General features: G+C 47.4%; 1 protein-coding gene and 1 long non-coding RNA gene across 2 annotated transcripts in view; one reads left to right on the plus strand and one right to left on the minus strand.

Annotated features, from left to right (window-relative positions):
• The first annotated feature begins 3247 nt into the window (after positions 1–3247).
• The window catches only part of FOXO1 (forkhead box O1), a 65639-nt gene continuing 46368 nt past the window's right edge, over positions 3248–22518 (plus strand). The window contains exon 1 of the mRNA XM_035323852.1: positions 3248–4169. Within this exon, the coding sequence (XP_035179743.1) occupies positions 3495–4169 (675 nt within the window). The 5' untranslated portion in view covers positions 3248–3494. The remainder of the gene's footprint in view (positions 4170–22518) is intronic.
• On the minus strand, positions 5107–21559 carry LOC118165664. The gene is made up of 4 exons (XR_004750170.1): positions 21547–21559; positions 8847–8853; positions 6161–6163; positions 5107–5276 (listed from the first exon to the last, which is right to left on the minus strand). It is a non-coding gene; the product is annotated as an uncharacterized LOC118165664 (long non-coding RNA).

The following is a 22518-nucleotide window of genomic DNA, read 5'->3' on the forward strand; positions in this document are numbered from 1 at the left end:
GTGGCTGCTGAGCCCTCCAGCCTCCAGGAAGGAGGAGGGGGTGGGCTGCAGGCAGCTCTTGCTGCCCAGGATTTCCACCTGTACATAGCAGAGACCAGGTAGCTTCAAGTACTCCAGAAACTATTTGGTGGAATGATTTTTTTTCTAGCCTAAGGACTTGGACTTGGTGGACCTGGATGCAAAGCCTGTTTCTGCACATGCATCTCTCTGTGGTGCCTGGTTATCCTGTTAGCCAAATGCTTTTGGGCACGGCTGCTGTTGAATTCAGGTGGGCTGCAGCCCCTTTGGGGTGTAGGGGTTCAGTGTTGTCTCCTGCTCATCGCTTCTGGCTTGCGCTGGGCCACCAGCCACTGATGGAGCCCTGAAAATCCCGGGGATGACATGGCAGGGGAATTAGTGGTTACACATTTTCCATGTGCTACAAAATGTGCTATAAAATCAGACACTGATGAGAGAGGGGGGAGGAAAATGAAGGTGCTGAGCTCCCCCATCCTTTGTCTGAAAGCCATCTTTCTCCCAACGCAACAGCTCCTGTGATACCAGGCACAAAAATGACACTTCATCACGGCTTTTTGTTCTGTTAAAATGTCTGTTCTCTCTCTCTGTGCACATACATGTAGAGAAGGGAGCTGTACACAGAATATGAGTGCTTGCAACTCCATGTAATCTCCTGCTAATGTGATCAAAACCTCAGAAGGTGAATTATACATACAGTAGTAAAAAGACAGTGCAGATCCTTTATTTTGGCTGCCTCGAACCCAGAATATGAATAAGAGGCTATGCTTTTTTCCACTGATGATAAAAGGCAATCTTCAGGTCTTTCATTTGAAAAAATACAAGTTGATGCTAAGGATGATAGGAGAAATTGCATTGTAGAGGAGTAGAAAATGGGAGCAGGAGTAGGAGGAGAGAAATGAAAAGGTGGAGTGTAGGAGGAGGACCGTGGGAGTAGAAAATGAATTGTGGTGCATCCATCAGCATTTAGGCATTGTGGGAGATGAGATAAACTTAACGCTGTCATTTGTAGATGCGGTAAAATTTCTTGCACGGAGCCAGCGCCGTGCTGAGCTGTTTTGGAAAGAAGGAGCCCCCCTCCAGCAGCCAAATGGGACACTTGGTTTGTGGCAGGGTCTCCGGCGGGTGGTCAGTGGTGGCTGGGGACTTGAAACCCCCCACTGTGCTCATCTTGCAGAACGAAACCTGCCATGCTGTGAATCACCTGGCCTGGCTTGCTGAGCAAAGGCAGCGATGTGAACCCTCTGCCTTTATTGCTCCTGGCCTTGCTGGTCCTCACCTCTCACTGCAGGCCGTCTTCTAACTGTATTTGCTGCTGCAAGCAGGCGTGGGACCTGTGGCACAAGCGATGGCCCCTCCAAGAAGGGGAGGTTAGCAATGGCAACGTGATGCAGGGCCAAGAGGGAGCGAGGCAGTGCTCACCCTGCACGAGGATGCTGAGCTGAGAACACACCGGGGCTCACTGAAAGCCCATGACAGCAGCTCTTCCTGCTTGGCCCAGCTGGCATCTAAGGAAAGCAATTTTTTTCAACATCTGCGTATACCAATAAGAGGTCAGGGAATAACAGCTAGATTTTTGACCAGAGGGAAAAAAAAAAAGAGAAAGCAATGAGCAAAAGACTTAAAAAAAAATCCTTTGAAGAAAGCCTGGTAACAAATCCATTTCCTTCAGCAGGATGGGTGCCAGCCTGGCTCCTAGATTTTTTTATTATTATTTTTAAAGACGCCAATGGCAGGAAATAAAGAGAAAATGTTGCAGTACTCCTGGGCACTTCTGTTTTGGCTCCCTTTTAAACGTGCCCGGCTGCCACATGCAGTGGCTGCCTCTCCCGCACAGCCGAATCCCGTGGTCCTTGCTCCTCATGACCGGGGTGCTCGCCTGGGCTGCCAGGCGGCCGCAGTGGTGCTGGGTGACGCTGCTGGAGGAAGCTGTTCCTAGCTGAAACGTGGCATGCACGTTATTAGGTTGAACAGGGACTATTTTGCTATTAAAAAAAAAAAGAAAAAGAAAAAGAAATAAAATATATTATTGCTATTATTATTTTTAAATCTCAGGGCTAAGCGATACAGATTTGTGGGCTGTATCCTTTATAGGGATTGGACAATGTAGAAGTGGCTTTAAAGCGATGCAACTCTGAGAATTGACATGCAGCCAGCCTGTAATATCCACCTTTGGCATCTGGGGAAAGAAACACGACAAAAAAAAAAAAAAAAAGAAAAAAAAGATGCTTTCAGATTTGATCAGTTACTCCACACGTGTGCAAACGTGCGCTAAGGACATAGCTGGGTGTCCGCACGTGCCTTAAAGAGCGTTTTCATAACAGCGTGTGCATGCAGATGTACGACCTGGCACTAAGTCGCACGCCATGGGCCTACGTCCAGTCTCCTAGTTATTGTTATTATTCTTTTATGAAAAATGTTGGTAGAGGCACGACGAGCTGCAGTTAAGTAACACTTCCACTTGCTGCCTTGGTTCGGGGCTGCGGGTTTTGGGGCTCCCCAAGCCTGTTGATAAAAGCCCTCTGCTACCGAAAACAAGGCAGATTTTCTACAGGGTTTGAGGAGAGGAGCACCATCCCTGAGCTCACTTGACTAGGCTAAGGGAATGTCTCGATTTCAAGCACAGGAAAACTTCGGCGTCGCCTGGGACACACCTCTGAGCGCTTCGGGGCTGGGCGGGGCGGGGGGGGGGGCGGCACGTCCCGGACCCTGTGTTGGGAGGGGGTACGAGCCTTGGGGAGGGGGGTACGGACTGCGTGGCCCGGGGGGGAAATGAGTACGGGGCTGAAATGAAGCGCAGCACGTCAAACCTTCGAGTGAGCCCACCCCGAAGCTCCGGCAGCCGCCCCGAGAGCACGTCCAGCCTGGGAATGCCCGGCGGGACCAGGGCCGGGGGCGGGCGCGGCCTCCCCCAGGGACAGGGTGGGGGGGAGGGCGAGGGTCCCCTCGGGAGCCGTCCTGGGGACTTTCCCCGCACCAATCCCTCCCCCTTGGGCTCCGCACCTCGCTGGGACGGCACCGGCTGCCGCCCCCTTCTCAAGCTGAAGGGCTCTCTCTCCCCGTCGAGGGGAGGGACCCCAGAATAACCCCAAAACACACGCACACACACAGAGCCCCCCCCGGGAGCAGCCCGGGGGCACCGGCACCCTCCCGCCCCGCGGCGGGGGGCGGCGCGGCGCTGCCATTGGCGAGGCTCGGGCCGGTCCCTCCCCGCCGGGAGGAGGAGGAGGAGGAGGAGAGGAGGAGGAGGAGGAGGAAGGCTGGAGGCGGGCCCGCGCGGGGCGGTCGCTCCAGTCGGTCGCTGCCGCCGCCGAGGAGCCGGGCAGGGCGGCGGGGCCGGAGCCGCGCCGGGAGTCGGCGGCCGCGCCGTCGGGGCCGCGCCGGAGCCTGCATGGGGCGCTGAGCCGCCCCCCAAATCCGCCCCCCGACAAACCCCAAAAGCCTCCGCCGAGCTCCCCCCCCTCGCTACCGGCCCCGCCATGGCCGAGGCTCCGCAGCTGGTGGACATCGACCCCGACTTCGAGCCGCTGCCGCGGCCCCGCTCCTGCACCTGGCCCCTGCCGCGGCCGGACTTCAACCCCCCCAGCTCGGCCACCTCCAGCCCGGCTCCGTCCTGCGGCGGGGCAGGAGCAGGAGGAGCAGGAGGAGGAGGAGGAGGTGGTGGGGGGCAGCCCGAGGGGGCGGCCGGCACCGCCGCAGCCGTCGCTGCCGCCGCCGCCGCCGCTGCCGCCGCCGCCTCGGGGGCGCTGGGCGCCGACTTCATCAGCAACCTCAGCCTGCTGGAGGAGAGCGAGGACTTCGGGCCGCTGCCCCCCGCTGGCCCCCCGGAGGCTGCCGCCTGCCGCTGCGGGGACTTCCCGGCGCCCGAGGCCGGCTGCCGCCTCCACCCGCCGGGGCCGGTGCCGCCGGTGCCTCCGGTGCCCCCCGCGGCCGTGGCCGGGCTGTCGCCGGGCCCCGTGGCCGGGCAGCCCCGCAAGAGCAGCTCGTCCCGCCGCAACGCCTGGGGCAACCTGTCCTACGCCGACCTCATCACCAAGGCCATCGAGAGCTCCCCCGAGAAGCGGCTCACTCTCTCGCAGATCTACGAGTGGATGGTCAAGAGCGTTCCTTACTTCAAGGACAAGGGCGACAGCAACAGCTCGGCCGGCTGGAAGGTGAGGGGGGGGGCTGGGGGCACCGCCGGGACCCCCCCGGGGCTGCGGGGGCTGCGGGGTGCTCGGCGCTGCACACGCCGGCTGTGCTGCCCGTCGTTGGCTTTGCAGCGTGGTTGTGTCTTTCGCGTCTTATTTCATTTTTTCCCATCTTATTTTAATTTATTTTATCATATTTCATTTTATTCTACCTTAATTTGTTTTATTTTATCTTATTTTTATTTTATTTCATCTTATTTTATCTCTATTTTATTTAATTATACTTATTTTATTTCATATCATATCATCTCGTTCCGTTTCACTTTATCCCACTCCTTTTCACTCTATCCCATCGCACTTCATTTATTTTATTCCCAAAAGGCAGAAAAAGAAAAGAAAAGAAAAAAAAAGGTCTTCTGCCCTCCCCCCGCAGAGCTCGGCCGGGGCCAGGAGCGGAACGGGGGGGGGCCGGGGCTCGCCTCTCTCCGCCCCCCCACCCTCCGCCCTGCCCCGCCGAAAGCAAAAGTTCACGCCGTGTCACGGCGCCGGCCCCGGGCACAGCGGCCGGATTTGGGGGGCTGCCAGTGTTGAGCCCCTCCCGCCCCCCCCGTGCCGTGGGGTGCGAGGGTCGCTGCTCGCCCCCGGGACCGCCCGATCCCAAGGGGGGGGGACCCGGGAAGTCGGGGCAGAGGCAAACGGGGCTGGGGAAGGAGAAGGGGCAGGACAAGGGTTGCAGAAACACCGTGCGTTTAATGAGTAAGCTGGCTTTGCCTGGGTGGCTGCGCTGAACTCGGCGTGCGGGAGCGGCTTTCCTATTAAATTGTGGGGTTTTGTGCGCTCCCGGGCCAGGGAGGACCGGTGGCAAGGAACCTGTTGGGCTGGGGGGTGGGGGGGGTTTCAGCGCAGCTCAGCTCGTTGGTGTTTTGCGTGGGGCTGTGCCCCCCCATCCCCATGTCACCCCCATCCCCATGTCACCCCCATCCCCATGTCACCCCCATCCCCATGTCACCCCCATCCCCTCTTTGCCCCATTCCCTACCCCAAATCCACCCACAACGGACCCAGAGCGCCTGCTTTTTCAGCACCCCGTTGTTGCGTGAGAGCGCTGTCAGAGCGAGCTCCCGCTGCCTGCCTCCTTCTCCTCCTCCCCGCGAAGGATGGCAGCAAACGTGCGGGGTGCGTGTGCCGAACGTGGGATCGGCGTGTTGTGCTGCTGTGCTCCTGACTTGGCTCCAGTTAGGGCAGTCGGACTGCCAGTTGTCGAGTTTTGCTCGCCACACCTTCTAGTATCTGTAATATTTGCATTTTTTTTCAAGTCAAATCCTGCATTTATATAGATTTTTACTTGCCTAGCTGGGAGTGATTGTTACGTCAGATTTTTGTCAACGTCATGTTTTTATGGGGAGGCAGCACCCTGCTAGGGAAATGCAGATGGATCTGAAACTCATTGTCGGCTGAGGGCTTTTAAGACTTTTAAAAAGTAATTTGTTAGTTCCTATCAATGTGTTTGACTAAAAAATTTAAAGGATAATTGTCTGAAGACATCTTTCATGAAAAAGCCTTAATAGGAGGGGAATGATTGATAGCTGACAACTTTCAGATAAGGTAACTTGTCACCTGAAAACGCTGTTGTTTTTTTTTTCCAGTGGTTTTTCAGTCTGTCAGAAATAAAGCAAGCTGCCTCGACTGCCTTTGCAGAGCGAGTTGGAGAGAACTGAAAGGAAAACAAACAAAAATAAAATCAGAGCAAAGAACTCCCAAGTTCAAGCAGGCACATCAGGAGCTCTGCTAGCTGCCTAACTTATTAGGTGTTTCTTATTTTATTGCTTCTCTTCCTGTGTTGCTTCAGCCACTGACAAGCCTCGCACACCTCCTCCTGGCAGAGCGGGCGCTGCCGATGCCCACACACCCGCGCTGCGCCGCGGTGGAGAGAGCTGGTGTTGGCACAGCCCTGGGACAGCCGTACCCTGTGGCAGGGCACTGTAGGTACCCCAAAAACACACATGTGCAATCTACACGCTGCCCTCAGGCCTCCTTTTGGCCACATTACAGACAGGCGGCTCAGAAAGCTGCTGTATCGGATCATGTTGGATGCATGCTGTGCGGGTTTGGTGCTGTGGGTGCTGAGCTCAGAGAAGGGCTGGAGCTGGCCACAGCCCCTCTGAGCCGGAGCATTGCCGGGTGGGTGCCTGGGGTGCACGGTGTGTGGGTGTTTTGCAGCCTGATAAAGATAATGTTTTGTTTTGCTTTGCCTTTTCCCTCCTAAATAAAGCTTCCTCTTGTTGGAGCCTGCTTATTTGTAAGTGTAAACAAGGCAACTTTCAGATTATACACAAACTCCGTGAAATACACGAGGAATTATAACAGAATGTGCACTTTATGCCTAGTGGCAAGGCTGCGTTTGTCACCCAGAAGTCGAGAGCTGCCTACTGTAATGCTTGTGAATCAGCACGGCCCCCACTTAATATCTGATGTTGAACTGCTTTTTCATTTTTTTTTTTTTTTCCGAATAAAGAAGTTCAACGGTGTTGACATTATCTGGTGAGAGCTCGGAATGGCATCCAAGTTCTTCTAAGCAGAAACTTTCAAGTGGAAATGTCGTTTTAAATAAGGGTAGAAGCCAAAGGTAGTAAGATAAAATTCTCACTGTTAGCTTACTAAAGTAGTTAGAACTGTGCTTGGCTGTATGTGCAAAGTAGTTTACTCCAGACTTTCTTAGCAAAACTCTGATTTTAAAAAAAAGAAAAAAAAAACACCCAAAAACCCACAGTTGAGCTCTGGGGGAGTGAGGGCCACCCGCCCAGTGGCTGGGCCCTGCCAGACCTGCCGCAGGGGTGAACGTGGGCAAGCGCCGATAGCGAGCGGCACTGCTCAGAGAAGGCTGAAGCAAGAACAAGATCTGTTTCCGAGATAACTAAGAAATTGTTGTGAAAGTTGCATGGAAGAATGAAACTTTTGTCTCGTAGCAGTCAAGTGAAAGCGGTGTTTTCTTCTACCTGTGCGAGTGGGAGACTGTGCATGGGGCTTAGGACAGTTTGTAGTCCTCAAAGGGATTAATCACGGCTGTAGATAACTTTTCCTTTACTCAAAGCTGATAACTTTTTTGCCCATCATCATATGTAAGAAATGAAATGCCTTTGTGGCAGGCATATTTCGTGATGTTTTTGCTTTATGTCAAAATGGTTGCGCTCCGCTGTGAAGGAGCTGTCAGAGTTAAACTTCCCTGAGTGGCCTCAGGCTTTCAGCCTCCTACTGAAAATGTGTTCAGACCACAACCTGTAATATTATGTTGGCTACATGCAGCGACTGTTTGGACAGAGGTCTTCATTAAGCTGAAAACACAGGGTTTTGGTGGCCGCAGTGTTTGTTTTTCCCAGCGGCAGGTGTGAAGGCCGCACGTGCATTTACACCTCCTTGACTTCAAGTCCTAAAGAAACATGATCATCCAAATTTGTTTGTTGCCATTGCTGAAGGAGTGAGGATAGATGGTATCAAGCTGCAGAAGGATGAATAGGAGGGGAATCCGTAAGCCTGAGGACAAAACGGGTGTGGGGAAGGAGCTTTGGGTGGCCTCACCATAGGCCGGCTCTGTGGTCTCCTCCGCAGTGAATCGGCCTCCATGCAAAATCGGTGCTGGGGTGTGGTATATCCGAGTTGGAAGCCACATGTGTGTTATTGGGTGTTGGGAGGCTCTGGGAAATCCAGAGTGATCTTCACGGCTGTCAAAAGCTTTTGATTCTAGATTGAGGAATAATTTACATCAGAGAAATTTGTGTAGAGCTCAAGTAGTTAAAGTGGAAGAAGTAGATCTCAGTGAGGTTTTTATCGCACATTTTTATTTCGATGTGGAAATGTCACTTTAATTAAAGACCTCCTTGATGAATTGCTCGGTGTTCCCTCAGTGCTGGTTGCATACCTGCGGGTATTTAACTCTGTACCAGTGTAGCAGATCAGATGCTTCCCTAGGAGATTTGTGGACCCCTAGCATTATGTTACACATGCACACAACACACACGTGTGTAGGTGTGTTTAAGTGTTTGCTTCCCTGTTTATGGATTCTGCCAGGTAAATCCTCTCAGAGCCATGCCTTTTTACATATGGCACTGGTAACTGCCTCAGCACCTGCAAGTTGCAGTTGTGTCTGCTCTGTCTGAGCTGCTGCGATATCTCTTCCAGATCAGTTCCAGCCACTGCCCACCCAGCTGTGAGTTCTACTTTTGGTGACTCGTGTACCTGCTCACTGCCACTATCAGTCCTCGGTGGCAGCCTTCACCGCCTGCCTCTGAGTCACCAGCCTGAATCCTGCTTAGTAAGGGAAAAGGTTCACGGCTGAAAGTTCACCTTAATCGTTGCAAGGTGCCTGCACTCTCGTAACCAGTGATAAAGCTCCATGTTAACCCTCCATCGCTTGTTCCTTTTAAATGTAATTCTCTTTCTTCATTTATATTTGCCCTTTTTGATCTTAAACCTTGCTTGAAGGACAAAGCCTGTTCTGGCCTCAGACCTGTGTGCTGCTGCCCCTGCTTGCGGGCTTGCGATGCATCCTGGCAATCCATCACGGTGGTTTTGAGCTTCTAGTCCAGGCCTTGAATTATATGTTGAAATTACTCTTCATTTTCTTAGCATGTCTTCTATTTGCTCTAACTGCTGCAATGCTTGTTCAGTTTCTTCTCTGATTATGGGCAAGATTAAACACCAAAACAAAGCACCTGAGAGGCTTCGTATGCTGACACAATGAACTAAATCTTCCTGAAGTGACAGACTTTAAAGAAGTTCAATACAAAAACCAAGGCAACTGGTCTCTTTGCCACTGTACTCCTTACAACATACTTGGCTTCGTTCTTAATGTCATTATTTTTTTATTACATTACTTCACAAGGGGTCAGTGGAGTTGGTGGATTAGGGAACGGGCTTTTGCTGCCTGGGATGGAAAGGGGAAACAGCGAGGTACAAGAGGATAAAGATGGTTAGGTGACTTTTTATTTTTTATTTTTTATTTTTTTTAATATAATAATCAACAATAAAGTAGGCAATTTATATATATAGTATATATTTTTAATAAGACTCCAGAAATGGTATACTCTTGATGTTTGTTCAGACCCTCTTCAATTTCCAAAGCATAATGCTACCTAAATATATGCTACTCTGTTTACACAACTGGTGAATATTTTGCAAAAAGAGTGCTCCGCTTTTGGAGCAGAAATGCTGATACATTTTGCAGCCACAGATTTGTGAAATATGTAGGGCTGTGGCCACAGCCTACAGAGATTCAAACTTCAGCCCCTTCTGCTTTGGGAGAAATTTAGTGTTTGAAACAGGGATTTCTCATGGAAATGATTTTGTAACCTTGAATAGTGAATTCTGAAGTAAGATAAACTGAAGATAGCCATTAAATAGTTTGTTTTCCTCTTTCAGAAATATGTAAAAAATGGATAAATTCACTTTATTGTTAACCCTATGAAGAGAGAACTTCAGATTCACTGATGGTAGCTGCAGCTAAACTATAGTTCAGCATATGGCAGTGCATACCAATATTTTAATGAATTTCGTAGCGTTCTGTGCGTAAGTTTGCTGTGCCAAAGTGAGTTTTAAATATGGAGGAATACTGCTTTTCATAATGATAGGCTGTGCTTCCGCAGTGGATGAAGTGTGCAGGGAAGAGTCACGTTTTGAAGAATGGCATCTGTGCCGCTGCACAGAGAGCTTCAGCATGAATTGCATCCACTTCTGAAAGCAAGTGCTATTCACATTTATTTCTAAAAATATTTGTTGAATGTTACTCCTGCAAGTTCATCAAACAAGGCTGCTTCATTCCTATGCTTTAGTCTGTAATATGCAAACACCTTCAGTTAGTGCTGCAGCCGTATTATGCTGTTTCTTGGTAGGTCTTCGTCCCTAATGTAGGAGGTGGAGGAATAAAAATAATGAAGTCAACTGTTTTACTGTACTGATATTTATCTCAGACTAAGAACTTCATTAGGCCTTGTGATTGTGCTAGACTTTAGTGGTGGCTACTGATCTTTACCAAATAATATCTAAGGAGGCAGGCTTATTTAGTGTGGAAGCACTTCTGCAGTAAATTGCAAAAGTTTAGTAGTGCTTTCCCTCGTGATACATGGGACCAGAGGGGAAAAGTCTGAAAGTCTGCTGGGACTCTGACAGTTGCTGCATCTTGCAGAAAGTTGCTGGAGACATGGAGGGCCGCGCTCGGTTTGCCCCAGGCAGCTTGCTGTTGCTCACGGCGTTGAGCATCGCTGCATGGTATCAATGACGTTACAGTCCTGTTTGCAAACACTTCTTGTTCTAGAGTTAATTCAGCCTCAAGGTACAAGTCTTCTCTTGTTCTAGCATTAGAAAGCTAATTTTTGGGAATGCTAGGAATCCATGCAGCTGGAAGTGCTCTCAGTCCTATTGCTGCTCCAAGCCAGCGGGTCAGGGATGGCTGTAGTGGCAACTGAGCAGCCCGTGTTCCCCCAACGTGTTAACTGCAGGCTGGTGTGAGCCTGTGAGGCTCCTTTTTACTTTTTGTCAAGGCTGTTTCTGTGGTGTAGTTTAAGGTTTGAAGCCTGGCACATGCATACTTAAGGGAACACTGTGTGTCTGTGTGGGGCATACTCTAAAATAGTACCTATTCACTTTTGATTGATTGCCAAAGAAGTGCTCACAAGCAGAGGTGTCCTTTACCTATAGTATTTGCTAACTAAATGCTATCTGCTACCTCTGCTTTGTAATATGTAAGAGCTCTTATTAATTAGCATATCTATTTTTTCTGAGTATCTGTCATTCAGAGGCCATTTCATGCCAGGCCTCCGTGCATCTCCTGCATCAGGATGTGAAAGGATGAATGGGACAGCACTCCGCGTCTTGTATGTTGGCATCTCCCTCTGAAAATGCTAGAGGCTTAACACCCTGGCCCTACATTTAATTTAGTTAGTACCAAAGTGAGATTTTTAAAATCACATCCAGAAATCAGGAAATTAAAAACTTTTTGGAATGAAATGTGGCTGGTGGCTGGGCCCCGCTGTCCTGCTGCACTGCTGATGTTGGAGAGGAGGAGGGCAGCGAGTGAGCACAGCTGCTTTTCACCCAGGCTGTTCTGAAATCTCCTAAATCTACTTTTCTACTTTTTTTTTTTTTTTTTTTTTTTTTTTTTTGGCAGTTACTGTGAGTGGGAAGCAGAGGTGCTTTGCTTTTGCTTTTTTTTGGGAAGAGGAACTCCGGAGCATTGGAGCCCCAACATTCATTTTATGGGAAAAAATGAAAGTGCAGATTGTATGCTTTTTATTTATATTTATATATATTTTTTTGGTTTTGCTTCCTGAATAAGGACTGTTTGCATAGGTCAGAGAATGGACTTTAACTGTCCAAATGCTGTTTGCAGCGACGAAAAAGTCACAACTTCTTCAGTTTTCTTATGCTTAACTCCAGAAACTGTGACGTGGGTGGAGTTTCACTTACCCATCACTGACTTTTCAAACTACGCAGTTAGATAAGACTGAAGCAACTTGCTATAAATGTGGTGACTTGTTAGACCGCATTTATTGTGCAAATGAGCTTACGTCCTGCAAGATCAGCAGAAATGCTTAATGTTTGCCTGGCTGGAAATTAATTAAAGTTTGGCGACTGAAATTAGAGGAATGGATTTGTTGCCCATTGTGTTATATAGAGCTGCCTTTCAGTTCCCATAATATGAATTAGCACGGTTGCAAATGGTTTTTGGCATGTGTGAGTTTCGGGTCCGAGCTGGTGCTGCCTTCTGGCATCTGCAGTGTTTTTAGATTGAAGCAAAACTCGTTTTGTCTTGGATGCTGTTCTGTAATGTGTGTTTGAATGTATCTGAGGCAGCTAACGGGAGTAAGGATATTAACAATCCAAAAAAAAATATACCTGTGGTAGTGGGGGGGCTGATTTGTCTGTAGCTTGCATTTGTTTGAAACTGATTCAAGTTAATCTCCTAATTTGAATGTAATTGTTAGAATAAAAAATAAAGTACCTGTGCCATATGTATCTTATACATATATCCAGATTTAAATTTTGATTGCCAAAAGCATACTTACAGACTGAGAAATCTTTGGTGTTTGCCAACTGAATTATATCTTATAGCGAGGCTTTGCAATATATAGAAACTCTTAATTAGGTATTCAAAAAATGAAGACTCTGTTATTCAGAGATGCTTCATAGCAGGCCTCCGCAGTTCTCCGCTGTCAGGATGTGAAAGGATTATCTGCTCCGTGCTCCCGTTCGCTGTTAACGTGTTGATTTCTCTTTCCAAAAATACTCTGTTCAAATGTGAACTTTCAAATTAGATGAAATTGTTTGCAGCCCCCACAGCCCCTTCTCCCAGAAAACCCAGCTCTGAAGGCATCCTGGTGGTGGGCTGAGGGAAGAGGGATTTTTCTTGCTGTCGGAAGGTGTGAAGAGGTGGGGAGGTGAGACCTGGCAGCTTTTGGGGAAAGCTTGGGGCCTGGCTGCTGCCCCGGCCCTGGCTGGATGCTGCTGTGTGGATTTCTGTGTGTGCCGGAGCTGTGATCCAGCGGCTGCTCCAGGCCGCAGCTGAGCCTGTTGGAGCCGTCCTGCAAACACTCGCCTCCATCTGTCAGGCTGGTGTGCTGCTTTTCCTCTAGTTGTTCATGTGTGAGGAGGAAGAATGAAATCTGCTGTTACCTGTTACAGCAAGAAATGTGTAATAATTCACCATATATAACGCTATCCAAAGACGTTAGGGTATGTATCCCTCAGCCCCTCAGGAGGATGCCCCGCTGCCGCGTCTGTCTTTTGCTGAGGTGGTTCAGCTTCTGAGGTTGAGGGCAAGGAAGGCAACGTTTGTGCTGAAGGGGAAGATCCATGCTGCAAGTATTGTGTTTATTGATCATATTTCTGATCAAATATTGATCAAAAAATAAGCATTTATTGATCAAATTCTCTCAGGTGTATTATTACCTTCCTACAGGAAAGATGAGGAAGGGCTCTTTATCAGGGAGTGTAGTGATAGGACAACTCTACTGTCTTTTTTAAGCAAAAAGAGGGCAGATTTAGATTAAACATTAGGGGAAATTCTTCACTCAGAGGGTGGTGAGGCACTGGCACAGGCTGCCCAGAGAAGCTGTTGGTGCCCCATCCCTGGAGGTGTTCAAGGCCAGGCTGGATGGGACTTTGAGCAACCTGGTCTAGTGGGTGGCATCCATGCTCATGGCAGGGGTTTTGAACTAGATGGCCTTTAATGTCCCTTCAAGTTGTTTGTAGTGGTTGCATCCCTGACACCTCTGCAGCACTTGTCCTCCCTCTGCCCTGCCTCTTGCGACTGAGCTCTGCTCAACTGGTGGATCTGCAGGTCCAACCAGAATCACAGAATCACAGAATAGTCTAGGTTGGAAGAGACCTCCAAGATCACCGAGTCCAACCTCCTACCTAACGCTAACAAATCTTCCACTAAACCATATCCCTAAGCTCTACATCTAAACATCTTTTAAAGACCTCCAGGGATGGTTTAGAATAGAATAGAATAGAATAGAATATCCTGAGTTGGAAGGGACCCTTAAGGATCATCAAGTCCAACTCTCGACACCGCACAGGTCTACCCAAAAGTTCAGACCATGTGCCTAAGTTCACAGTCCAATCTCTTCTTAAATTCAGACAGGCTCGGTGCAGTGACCACTTCCCTGGGGAGCCTGTTCCAGTGTGCAACCACCCTCTCTGTGAAGAACCCCCTCCTGACGTCCAGCCTAAATTTCCCCTGCCTCAGCTTAACCCCGTTCCCGCGGGTCCTGTCACTAGTGTTAATGGAGAAAAGGTCTCCTGCCTCTTGACAACCCCTTACGAGGAAGTTGTAGACTGCGATGAGGTCTCCCCTCAGCCTCCTCTTCTCCAGGCTGAACAGGCCCAGTGACCTCAGCCGTTCCTCGTACGTCTTCCCCTCCAGGCCTTTCACCATCTTCGTAGCCCTCCTCTGGACACTCTCCAACAGTTTCATGTCCTTTTTATACTGTGGTGCCCAGAACTGCACACAGTACTCGAGGTGAGGCCGCACCAGCGCAGAGTAGAGCGGGACAATCACCTCTCTTGACCTACTAGCGATGCCGTGCTTGATGCACCCCAGGACACGGTTGGCCCTCCTGGCTGCCAGGGCACACTGCTGGCTCATATTCAACTTGCTGTCTACCACGACCCCCAGATCCCTCTCTGCGGGGCTGCTCTCCAGCGTCTCATCGCCCAGTCTGTACATGCAGCCAGGGTTTCCCCGTCCCAGGTGCAGGACCCGGCACTTGCTCTTATTGAACTTCATGCGGTTGGTGATCGCCCAGCTCTCCAACCTATCCAGATCCCTCTGCAAGGCCTTTACACCCTCATTTGAGTCCACAACTCCTCCAAGTTTGGTGTCATCAGCAAACTTGCTCAAAATACCCTCTATTCCTACATCCAGATCATTTATAAAAATATTGAAAAGTACCGGCCCTAAAATGGAGCCTTGAGGGACCCCACTGGTGACCGCCCGCCAGCCTGACGCAGCCCCATTTACCATAACCCTTTGGGCCCTGCCCGCTAGCCAATTGCTCACCCATCGTATGATGTTTTTATTTAGCTGTATGGTGGACATTTTGTCCAGTAGGATCCAGAAGGCATTTGAAATTCAGGATGAGGATACAGCCTTATGTGTGACTGATCAAAACACACTATATAGTTCAAACATAAATAAAAATGTGCTACATATTTTTACCTAGCTAGATAAATTTAGGTCTTGATTAATATCTAGAAGTCTATAGCAAAGGAAGCAATACCATAAACTCCTTCCCCCCCCAAAATACATACATACATATATATATGTTTTATATATATATATATGTATATATATTTCCAGATGTGAAAACCCAGAGTGTGACAGCATGTTTAAGTCAGAACAACTTCCTTTTCTGTGTAGTTGTTATGGTGTCTTGGGCCTGCCATCCTTGGGCCAGCATTGAGGTGGAGCTGGAAGGCACTCCTGCATGTAACTGCAGGTGACACAATGCCTGGAAAACCCAGAAAGTGCCAGAAGAGAGGGCTGAAGTCTTTAACTTTTGGTTGAAGTGGGATAATTAATTCCTCCCCCCCCCCCCCCCCCCATTTTCCCTTCTTCGGTGAGGAACATGCACAGCCTCCGAGGAGAACTGCGCTGTCAGAATTTTATGGCTGAGGGTTTGCCTTTGTTGCAAGAGCTGAACATTTCCTAATACAACACAAGTGCATATTCTAGCTAGTGGAGCGGTAATACTGGTCTAGGGTCTGGTCTTTGGTGCTGTTGGTGCATTATGCCGTTGTCCACAAATGTAGTAAATCCAGTAAATGTGCTGCTGAAATAAATGGCAGGAGAGGAGGTTAAGGCAGTATTTTAAAATGCAGCCTGTTGCAATTGATTTTCGGGAAATAAGTAGATGCTATCTTAATGCAGAGTGCTCCATGCTTGTTAGGAAACTTGAGTCGCTCTTGAATAATCCAGTTTGTTTAGTCTATGAAAACCTGATACTGCACTCTTGCCTACTTCTTCTTTACAGTTCTATGGCAATTACATAGCAATAAGCATTAAAAGGAGAAACCATAATCTTCTCTGCTTGCAGTCCAAGCCAACACCAGTCATCTCCTGATGCTATGAAGTCATCCTTTGCTTTGAGGTTGCTCCCTGAAGCCCTGCTCCAGATGTCTGCTCCAGGTGAGCAGTTGTGTTTCACTCCCACTGTGTCCAAGCCCTCTGCAGAGCATCCTCCTGGGGCTGGCCCATGGTGGAGGAGAGGAATTCTCCAAAGCTCCTCCTGTCATTTTATGGTCCTCCCTTGCTTCCCCATTCTGGAGCACTGGAACAAAATTGAAGATGTAAATGAGTTTGCAATTATTGCACAACCGGGTTATGCAATGAGGCTGACGTGTAGGGCATACACATGTAGAAAATGCCTGTTTGAAGAGATGGCATTAAGTGCAGTTTCACCACCTTCTACCCAGAGATGAGGATAACTGTGTTATTGGCTTCACCCCCTCCTTGGTTAACCTGGGTATTAAAGCACACAAAATATTCTGCTTCTGTTGACTGAGACATATTGTTAATGGAGCAAAAAATAAATAAATTATTATGGGCCGTTTATTTTGGAAGGTCTTTTTTAGCTTGGGGCCTGGAGTCCAGGCAATTAACGTTGTAGTAGTCGATCCTGGGGACGTGTCCTGCACAGCAGTGAATTTTTGTACTGTCAGCATAGTCTAAAGCATCTCCTAAGTGCGTGGGGATTTTTTTCTAAATGAGGGATGGAGTTTCAGTCAGAGACATCATGTCCAACAGGTCTGTGAGTGAGCCCTCAGCTGGGAACTGCATTTGTTATTTCCTGTATTTTAGTATTTCGCTGGAAGAAGTCACGCTGCTGGCTCCAGCCCTTCATTTGAAGGAGGGGGATGGATGGCAGGGTGCTGTAACTGCATTTTTGGGGCAGGCTGGTTGGTGAAGCTTTCTTGACACCGAGTGTGACACTTGTGTCCCATCCCTGGTGCAGGCAGAACGATACCACAGAAGAGTGCCTTCAGCTGAGCAGATCTGTGTTCATCTCCTGGGCTGGTGTAAATTCTTATCCCAGCTATCCCACCCTGCCAGAAATGGCTGGTGCTGTTGTTAGTGTGATGTGCTGTGGCTCCTGGCTTGAGTTTCATTGTACTTCTTTACTTTTCTGTGGGAAAGCAAACTCTCCCCCCTGCCCACCCCTCAGTTTCTCCCCTTCTTGCCCCTTTCTGCATTAACTCCTGAGAGGTGCAACAAATAAATGGTATCTCCATACGCAATGCTTATTGCTGATTGAAAGAAAAATTCTGCAAAATAAGCAAGTAGACTGACCTGATGACTCCTCATGACAACTGCCTAGTTGAAGTTAACATGAAGAATATTTTTATCCTAGTTTACTCCTTGGAGGCTAATAGAGGGAATGCTGCTAGAGTAATTTTAAGATGAATCATGCCATCTGCCATGCACGGTTTGCTGTTTCAGCAGTAGGGGAGCAGAGGGAATACATACATACGGTGGTCTGAAACAGCATGTTTGCTTTCACTGTAAAACTAATTTGAATTTCAGAGCTTTCTTTTTTTTCTCCTTTTTTTTTTTTTTCCCTTGCAGGCATTTTGTATCCCTTGCTTTGGTTATCAGTTTAACACATAGCTCCAGCACTGATACTTCTGTGTCGGATGGTCAGTGCCAAATTTTGCAGCCTTTTTGTTCTACTGAGACTTGGAAGGCACACCTGATCTGGACGGCTAGTATCTTGAAGTGGACCACTGCAAAGTCCTTTTTTGAAAATACAGTGCAAATGTTGACCCGTGGGACTGCCAAACAGAGCCAGATGTAATTTGCACCCCATTAAAAAAAGAAAAAAAAGTAGTAGTAGTAGTAGTAGTACTAATCTTAACAATAATATTAATAGTAAGAAAGTTGTAGACATATGGAACTGGAGAAGGTAGCCTGGCAGTGTACTAAGGAGGATCACTTGTGGTCTGAATTTTGTATGTCTGATGCTAAGACTTGTTTTTCCAGGAGCTCTCCTGAGCCGGAGGAGGAGCGTCCCCAGCACGTGGCTGTCTTCCCTGTGGGAAAGAGCAAGCTGGCATTTGGAACTGAAAAGTCATAACCACAGCGTAGCATTGAGCGTGTCGTGTCTCATCTTGTGTTTTGTCCAGAAGCAATTATTTTAGAAACTGGCGAGTCCGTTAGTAAGGTTCATGGGTTGGGATTTGGGAATTGAAAGGGGTGGAATCAGAATCTCAAGGGGTTTGTACTTCAACTCTATCCCGCCTTTGAGGACAGGCTATGATATCAGATAATGCTTTAATTATTACTAGGGTGAGTAAATTCTTCTGTTCTAATATACTAAAAACCCTCTCTTGCTATCTCTCCCAAAGATCTAATTTTCTCATAAACTGATAAGGCTGGTGAACTGTTGCACCAAACAGTACTAATAGATTTTGTGCTTTGTTCACATCTTAAGCTGTTTACAAGAATTTTATCTCATGCACTTGTTTTGTGTGCCCTGACAAACTGTAGTTGAAGAAACTGAGAATAGAATATTGAAGCATGTAGCAATTAAACTGTTTTCATCCCTTTCTTGCATTTCAGCCCTGTCCCTCAAGGGAATTATATATCTGGTAAACTGCAGAATTAATTATGTGAGGTCAGTTGAAGGCCTTACCGATAGCATGCTCTCTTTTTCAGGCAAGAAAGACAGTTTAAATGTCAGGAATTAAGAGCAGAGCTTGGTCGCCTTTGGAGAAGAGTTGTTGCACCAGATACTGAGCTGACATGCAGGCAGATCTCTGCTACCCTTAGAAGAGGATTAGTTTATGCCCTGAAGCAAATGGGTTATTAACTCTTGTAATTTTATTTTAGCATGTTTAACAACAGATACTGTTGTTTATAAAATCCATTTAATCCCTTTTTAATCACTGCAAGTTATTTTCCACTCACTATCCTGCAGCCATGGGTTCCAATGGTTAGTTATTTACTGAGCAAAACGTTGCATTTTTGTGTGCTTTTTTTTAAGTTGTTCTTTAATGCCTTGAATTAGAGGGTGGTTGTTTTTTATTTTGTTTCTCCCCTAAATAAGATGGGCCTCTACTTTTGTTGCCTTCTCCTCCCTCTTCATTACCCAGCTCTTTGAATATCTGTAGCAGCCCCTTCTTTTGCTCTTTGGACCATCTCTGCAGCATCCTCATTTCGTCATTTTGCTTTTCCCTGGCCACTGTTTTTGCTATTTTTCCGCAGATAATCCTAGCAGATTTTGTTTGCTTGGGCTTTGCTCTGCACCTCAAGGCATTTATTGATAAATAGCAGCCTTGTATTATGGGATGTATAAACAGAAGCATGTGACTGCCCTCTGCATTCGATATGAGAATGTATGAAATGGCAGCAGTGGTGGTGTCACGATGCTCCTTGGCGCCTTTTAGAGTCATTGGTACGAGGTGGGGAAAGGCTGGCAAACATTCAGGTGTTCATGAGGTTCTGTGTGTGTGAAATAAAAGCCATCGGCTTCAAGAGGAAAGAAATACATGCACCAGAAGTCACTTATCAGGTGAGGTGTCTCTAGCTAGACACGTCTTGTAAAAATAGCACCAAAAGATGCTTGCATAAAATACAACTTTCACCAAGGTCTTTGGGCCACTTACGTGAGCCCATCTGTGGCCCTGGGCAGTGCCATGGCTGCAGAGATTTCTTCTGGGGTAGAAATCTCCAAACTGCTCCTGTTCTGACAAAGAGCAGGGCTTAGTAGTTCACCAGGGTTTAGTAATTCACCTGCTGCATTTGTGGTGGTGGCCAGGGTGATGTTTTGTTTCCACGATCCAGCTCTGGGGTGATCCATCCCCTCAGCACCCAGTGGCTGGTGGCCCAGCCTGGTGGGGACCCAGTGCCGGGTGCTCATGCAGTGACTTCACCTGCAAAATTTTTGGAGTGAGCGATGTGAATCCTGTCTCCCTTCCTTGCTGGAGGTCAAGGAATGGAAAGGCTCTTCTGGATGTTTGAATCTATGTACATGGGCACCTACTCTGAGAGAGGGCTATCAGATGTGACTGGGAAGTCTCGAGCCTTCTTGGGTTTGTCACACAGTCCTGGACCCCATGTGATACTGTGGGATCTTTGGTACCTTGCAAAAATCTGGCCTTTCAGTGCCAGCCACAGAGACGCAATGTATCAGTGCTGCTTTGCATGTGAGGGTGAGTTTTGTGGTCTCTGTCAAGTGTATGAGCTGAAATATATGCCTGCATGCTCTGAGCTACTTTCCAATGCAGCGTGAAAGATTATGAATGAGAAGGAGACAGGGATAACATTTATGTCTTTTTGGCCGTAGGAGCTTTGCCTCTTGGCTGTGATTAAGCTTGTGTTTAGCCCATGAATATTTTTTCTTAACGTTGGGAGATCTGCTATTACAAGAGATTTTGCCACTGGGGCTGGCTGGCTGGAATAAGGCGAATACCTGACTGACTTGAAATAATTTGATTAGTCTGTTTTGTGCTGAGAGAATCCCTTGCTCAGGCCTATCCCAGGGATAAATGAATCATGCAGAGGAGAAATCGAAATTGCCAACCAAGGCTTTACGTTTGTTGCTATTAAGTGACAGAGAAATGAGCTTTGCTGTGGGAAACATGCCTTTTCCCAGAAATATCTTCAGCTTAATCTGAACTATACTGAAACGTGAAAATTCCTTTCAAATTAAAGGAAAAAAAAATCAGGAGGCAGCATGTTCTTTTATTGTCAGAATCTTCTGACCAAGTTCATTGCGTGTGTTGCTGCTCTGCTAAAGTATCTCTTACATTGAGTTTTATTACATGAAGTATAGAAGTAGAGTAGCAAAACATGTCCATACTGACCTGAATATTCCTCCCCTGATATTTTTTCCCCACTTCTATGTAAATCTTGCATTAATGTTCACACAGGTAGCTTCGGTGAGGAAAATAGATCTCATCTAACATCTAAGATACAACTTTTCATCTTCTGTTGGCAACCTGACGATTATGTGTGTTGCTGCTGGTGGAAACCTGTTGTGTGAGAGCCTGATGTGGTTCTCAGAAATTCCTTAGAACATCGAAGGTTCATAGTGGGAAACAGAGATTTCTTGTGTGTTCCTGATCATTTAGCTGGTGTGGAGACCACAGTCCTCTTCCGAACTCCTCATGAGGTTGCCTGTAGTTAGAAAGCCTAGTAGTTGCCTTCAGTTAAGTCTAGTGGGTCCTTCCCATGCATTGACCTCTTGATGTTTCAAGGAAAGCCTTTGGTTAGACAAAAAGGGGAAAGAAGACAGCAAGATATGATGAGGGTTATATAGTCTCCTTTTAGCTTTAGAGGCTGGTCTGTTTGGGATCCTTCTGTAGTCAGTTGAAGGGTGACAGGTTCTTACTTTCACTGATCACGAGGCAAAACTTCATCAGGCATAGTGAGTAACTCCTTTAGAAAGGAGGCAGCCCCTGTGAACATCCCCACAAGTCCTTTCGGGCTCAAATTGTGAGACACCATCAGCTTAGGGAAAAGGCCAAGGGACACAGCTTCAAGTGCTGACAAAATAACCTTGTCAAATTCAAGCCTGTAGTACTGAGGGTATAGGACTAAGATGGTATCTCAGACTGTTTTGTTTCCAGCTCGTGCAAGGACTTCTGTATTTTGTCTCCATGAGGAACTGGCTCTGTTTGCCCAGTCATGCAGATGTTGAGAGTTTAGAAACCCCTGGATTTCTCTTCGTACAGGCTGCGCTTTGGCAAACTGATTTGGAAACCAAGCTCTGTGCTTGCCCATACCACAGTGGCCTTGGGTAGGCCATTGGAAGACTGGGGAAGAAGGAAGCCTCTCCAGGAAGGATTAAAACAGCAGGAATCTCCTACTCTGTAGAGAAGTCACGGGTGTCACATGCTGCAGCAACAGCCTGCTCCTCCAAGGAGGTGGAAAGGTGACGGGACTTGCATGGGGTTCAACCAGTGCCCGACTCCCAGACTGCCAGCACGAGGAAGCCTTAGCCCAGGTCTCGTGCAAGACAGAGCCCAGCCACACCATTTACACATAGCACAGGCTGTTTTTTCAAATAAATAGAATAATATCCAACATATGCAGTCTGCAAGGGTTCTCCTCCTTCTCCATTTGAAAGCAAGATGGGATACAATATGCTGTGCGTCCTGGTTGCATGGCGTGAAATATGCTCTCTGAGCCAGAGATGGCCAGGACATCCATCAGTCCAGCCTCCAGGACAGACATAAGAAATATCTCAACTGCAAGTTGTTTTGTGCTTACTAGAAAGCCTGCAGAGTGGATGGTTTCAGTACGGGGACAAAGGCTGTAACACACTGGTAACCTCAGTGGGTTGCAGGGAAATTTCCTCATGTTTGGGTGCAGCAGAGTTTTGAAAATCAAAGCAAACAATTGTGTTTTGGTTGTGGTGTTTATAAGAAAAGGCAACAGAGGAAATGAGAAAACTTTGAAAAGTGAGTTAAATAGGGATTGGCACGAGATGTGTTTTTTCTCATTTTTTGGTTTGTGAATTCCTGCTTTCTCTTGCTGAGGCTTAGTGAGGAAAGTTTTACTTTCTAAAGAGAAGACAACATGTGTCATAAAGAAAAGGAATATCTTAAAGGTATGCAGTCTGTTATGTAATGGAAGATTTTGTTATGGAGAAAAACTGCAACAATAAGATCTTGCAGGATTTCCTATTAGCTCAGGAAAAAATACAAACTTTACCTGGAAGCATGAACTCTTCAATAACATTGTAAATACAGAAGTGAATAATAAACTTAAAAAGATCTAGAATTAAAAGAATATTATAAACAAGCTGAAATTAAAGGGGAATGTAACTTGCTGTGAATCATATTTAAGAAAATGGTTATTTCAATGCAGAAAATAA

This window comes from Oxyura jamaicensis, chromosome 1 (assembly GCF_011077185.1).
Source record: "Oxyura jamaicensis isolate SHBP4307 breed ruddy duck chromosome 1, BPBGC_Ojam_1.0, whole genome shotgun sequence".
In the NCBI taxonomy this organism is placed as follows: Eukaryota; Metazoa; Chordata; class Aves; order Anseriformes; family Anatidae; genus Oxyura; species Oxyura jamaicensis.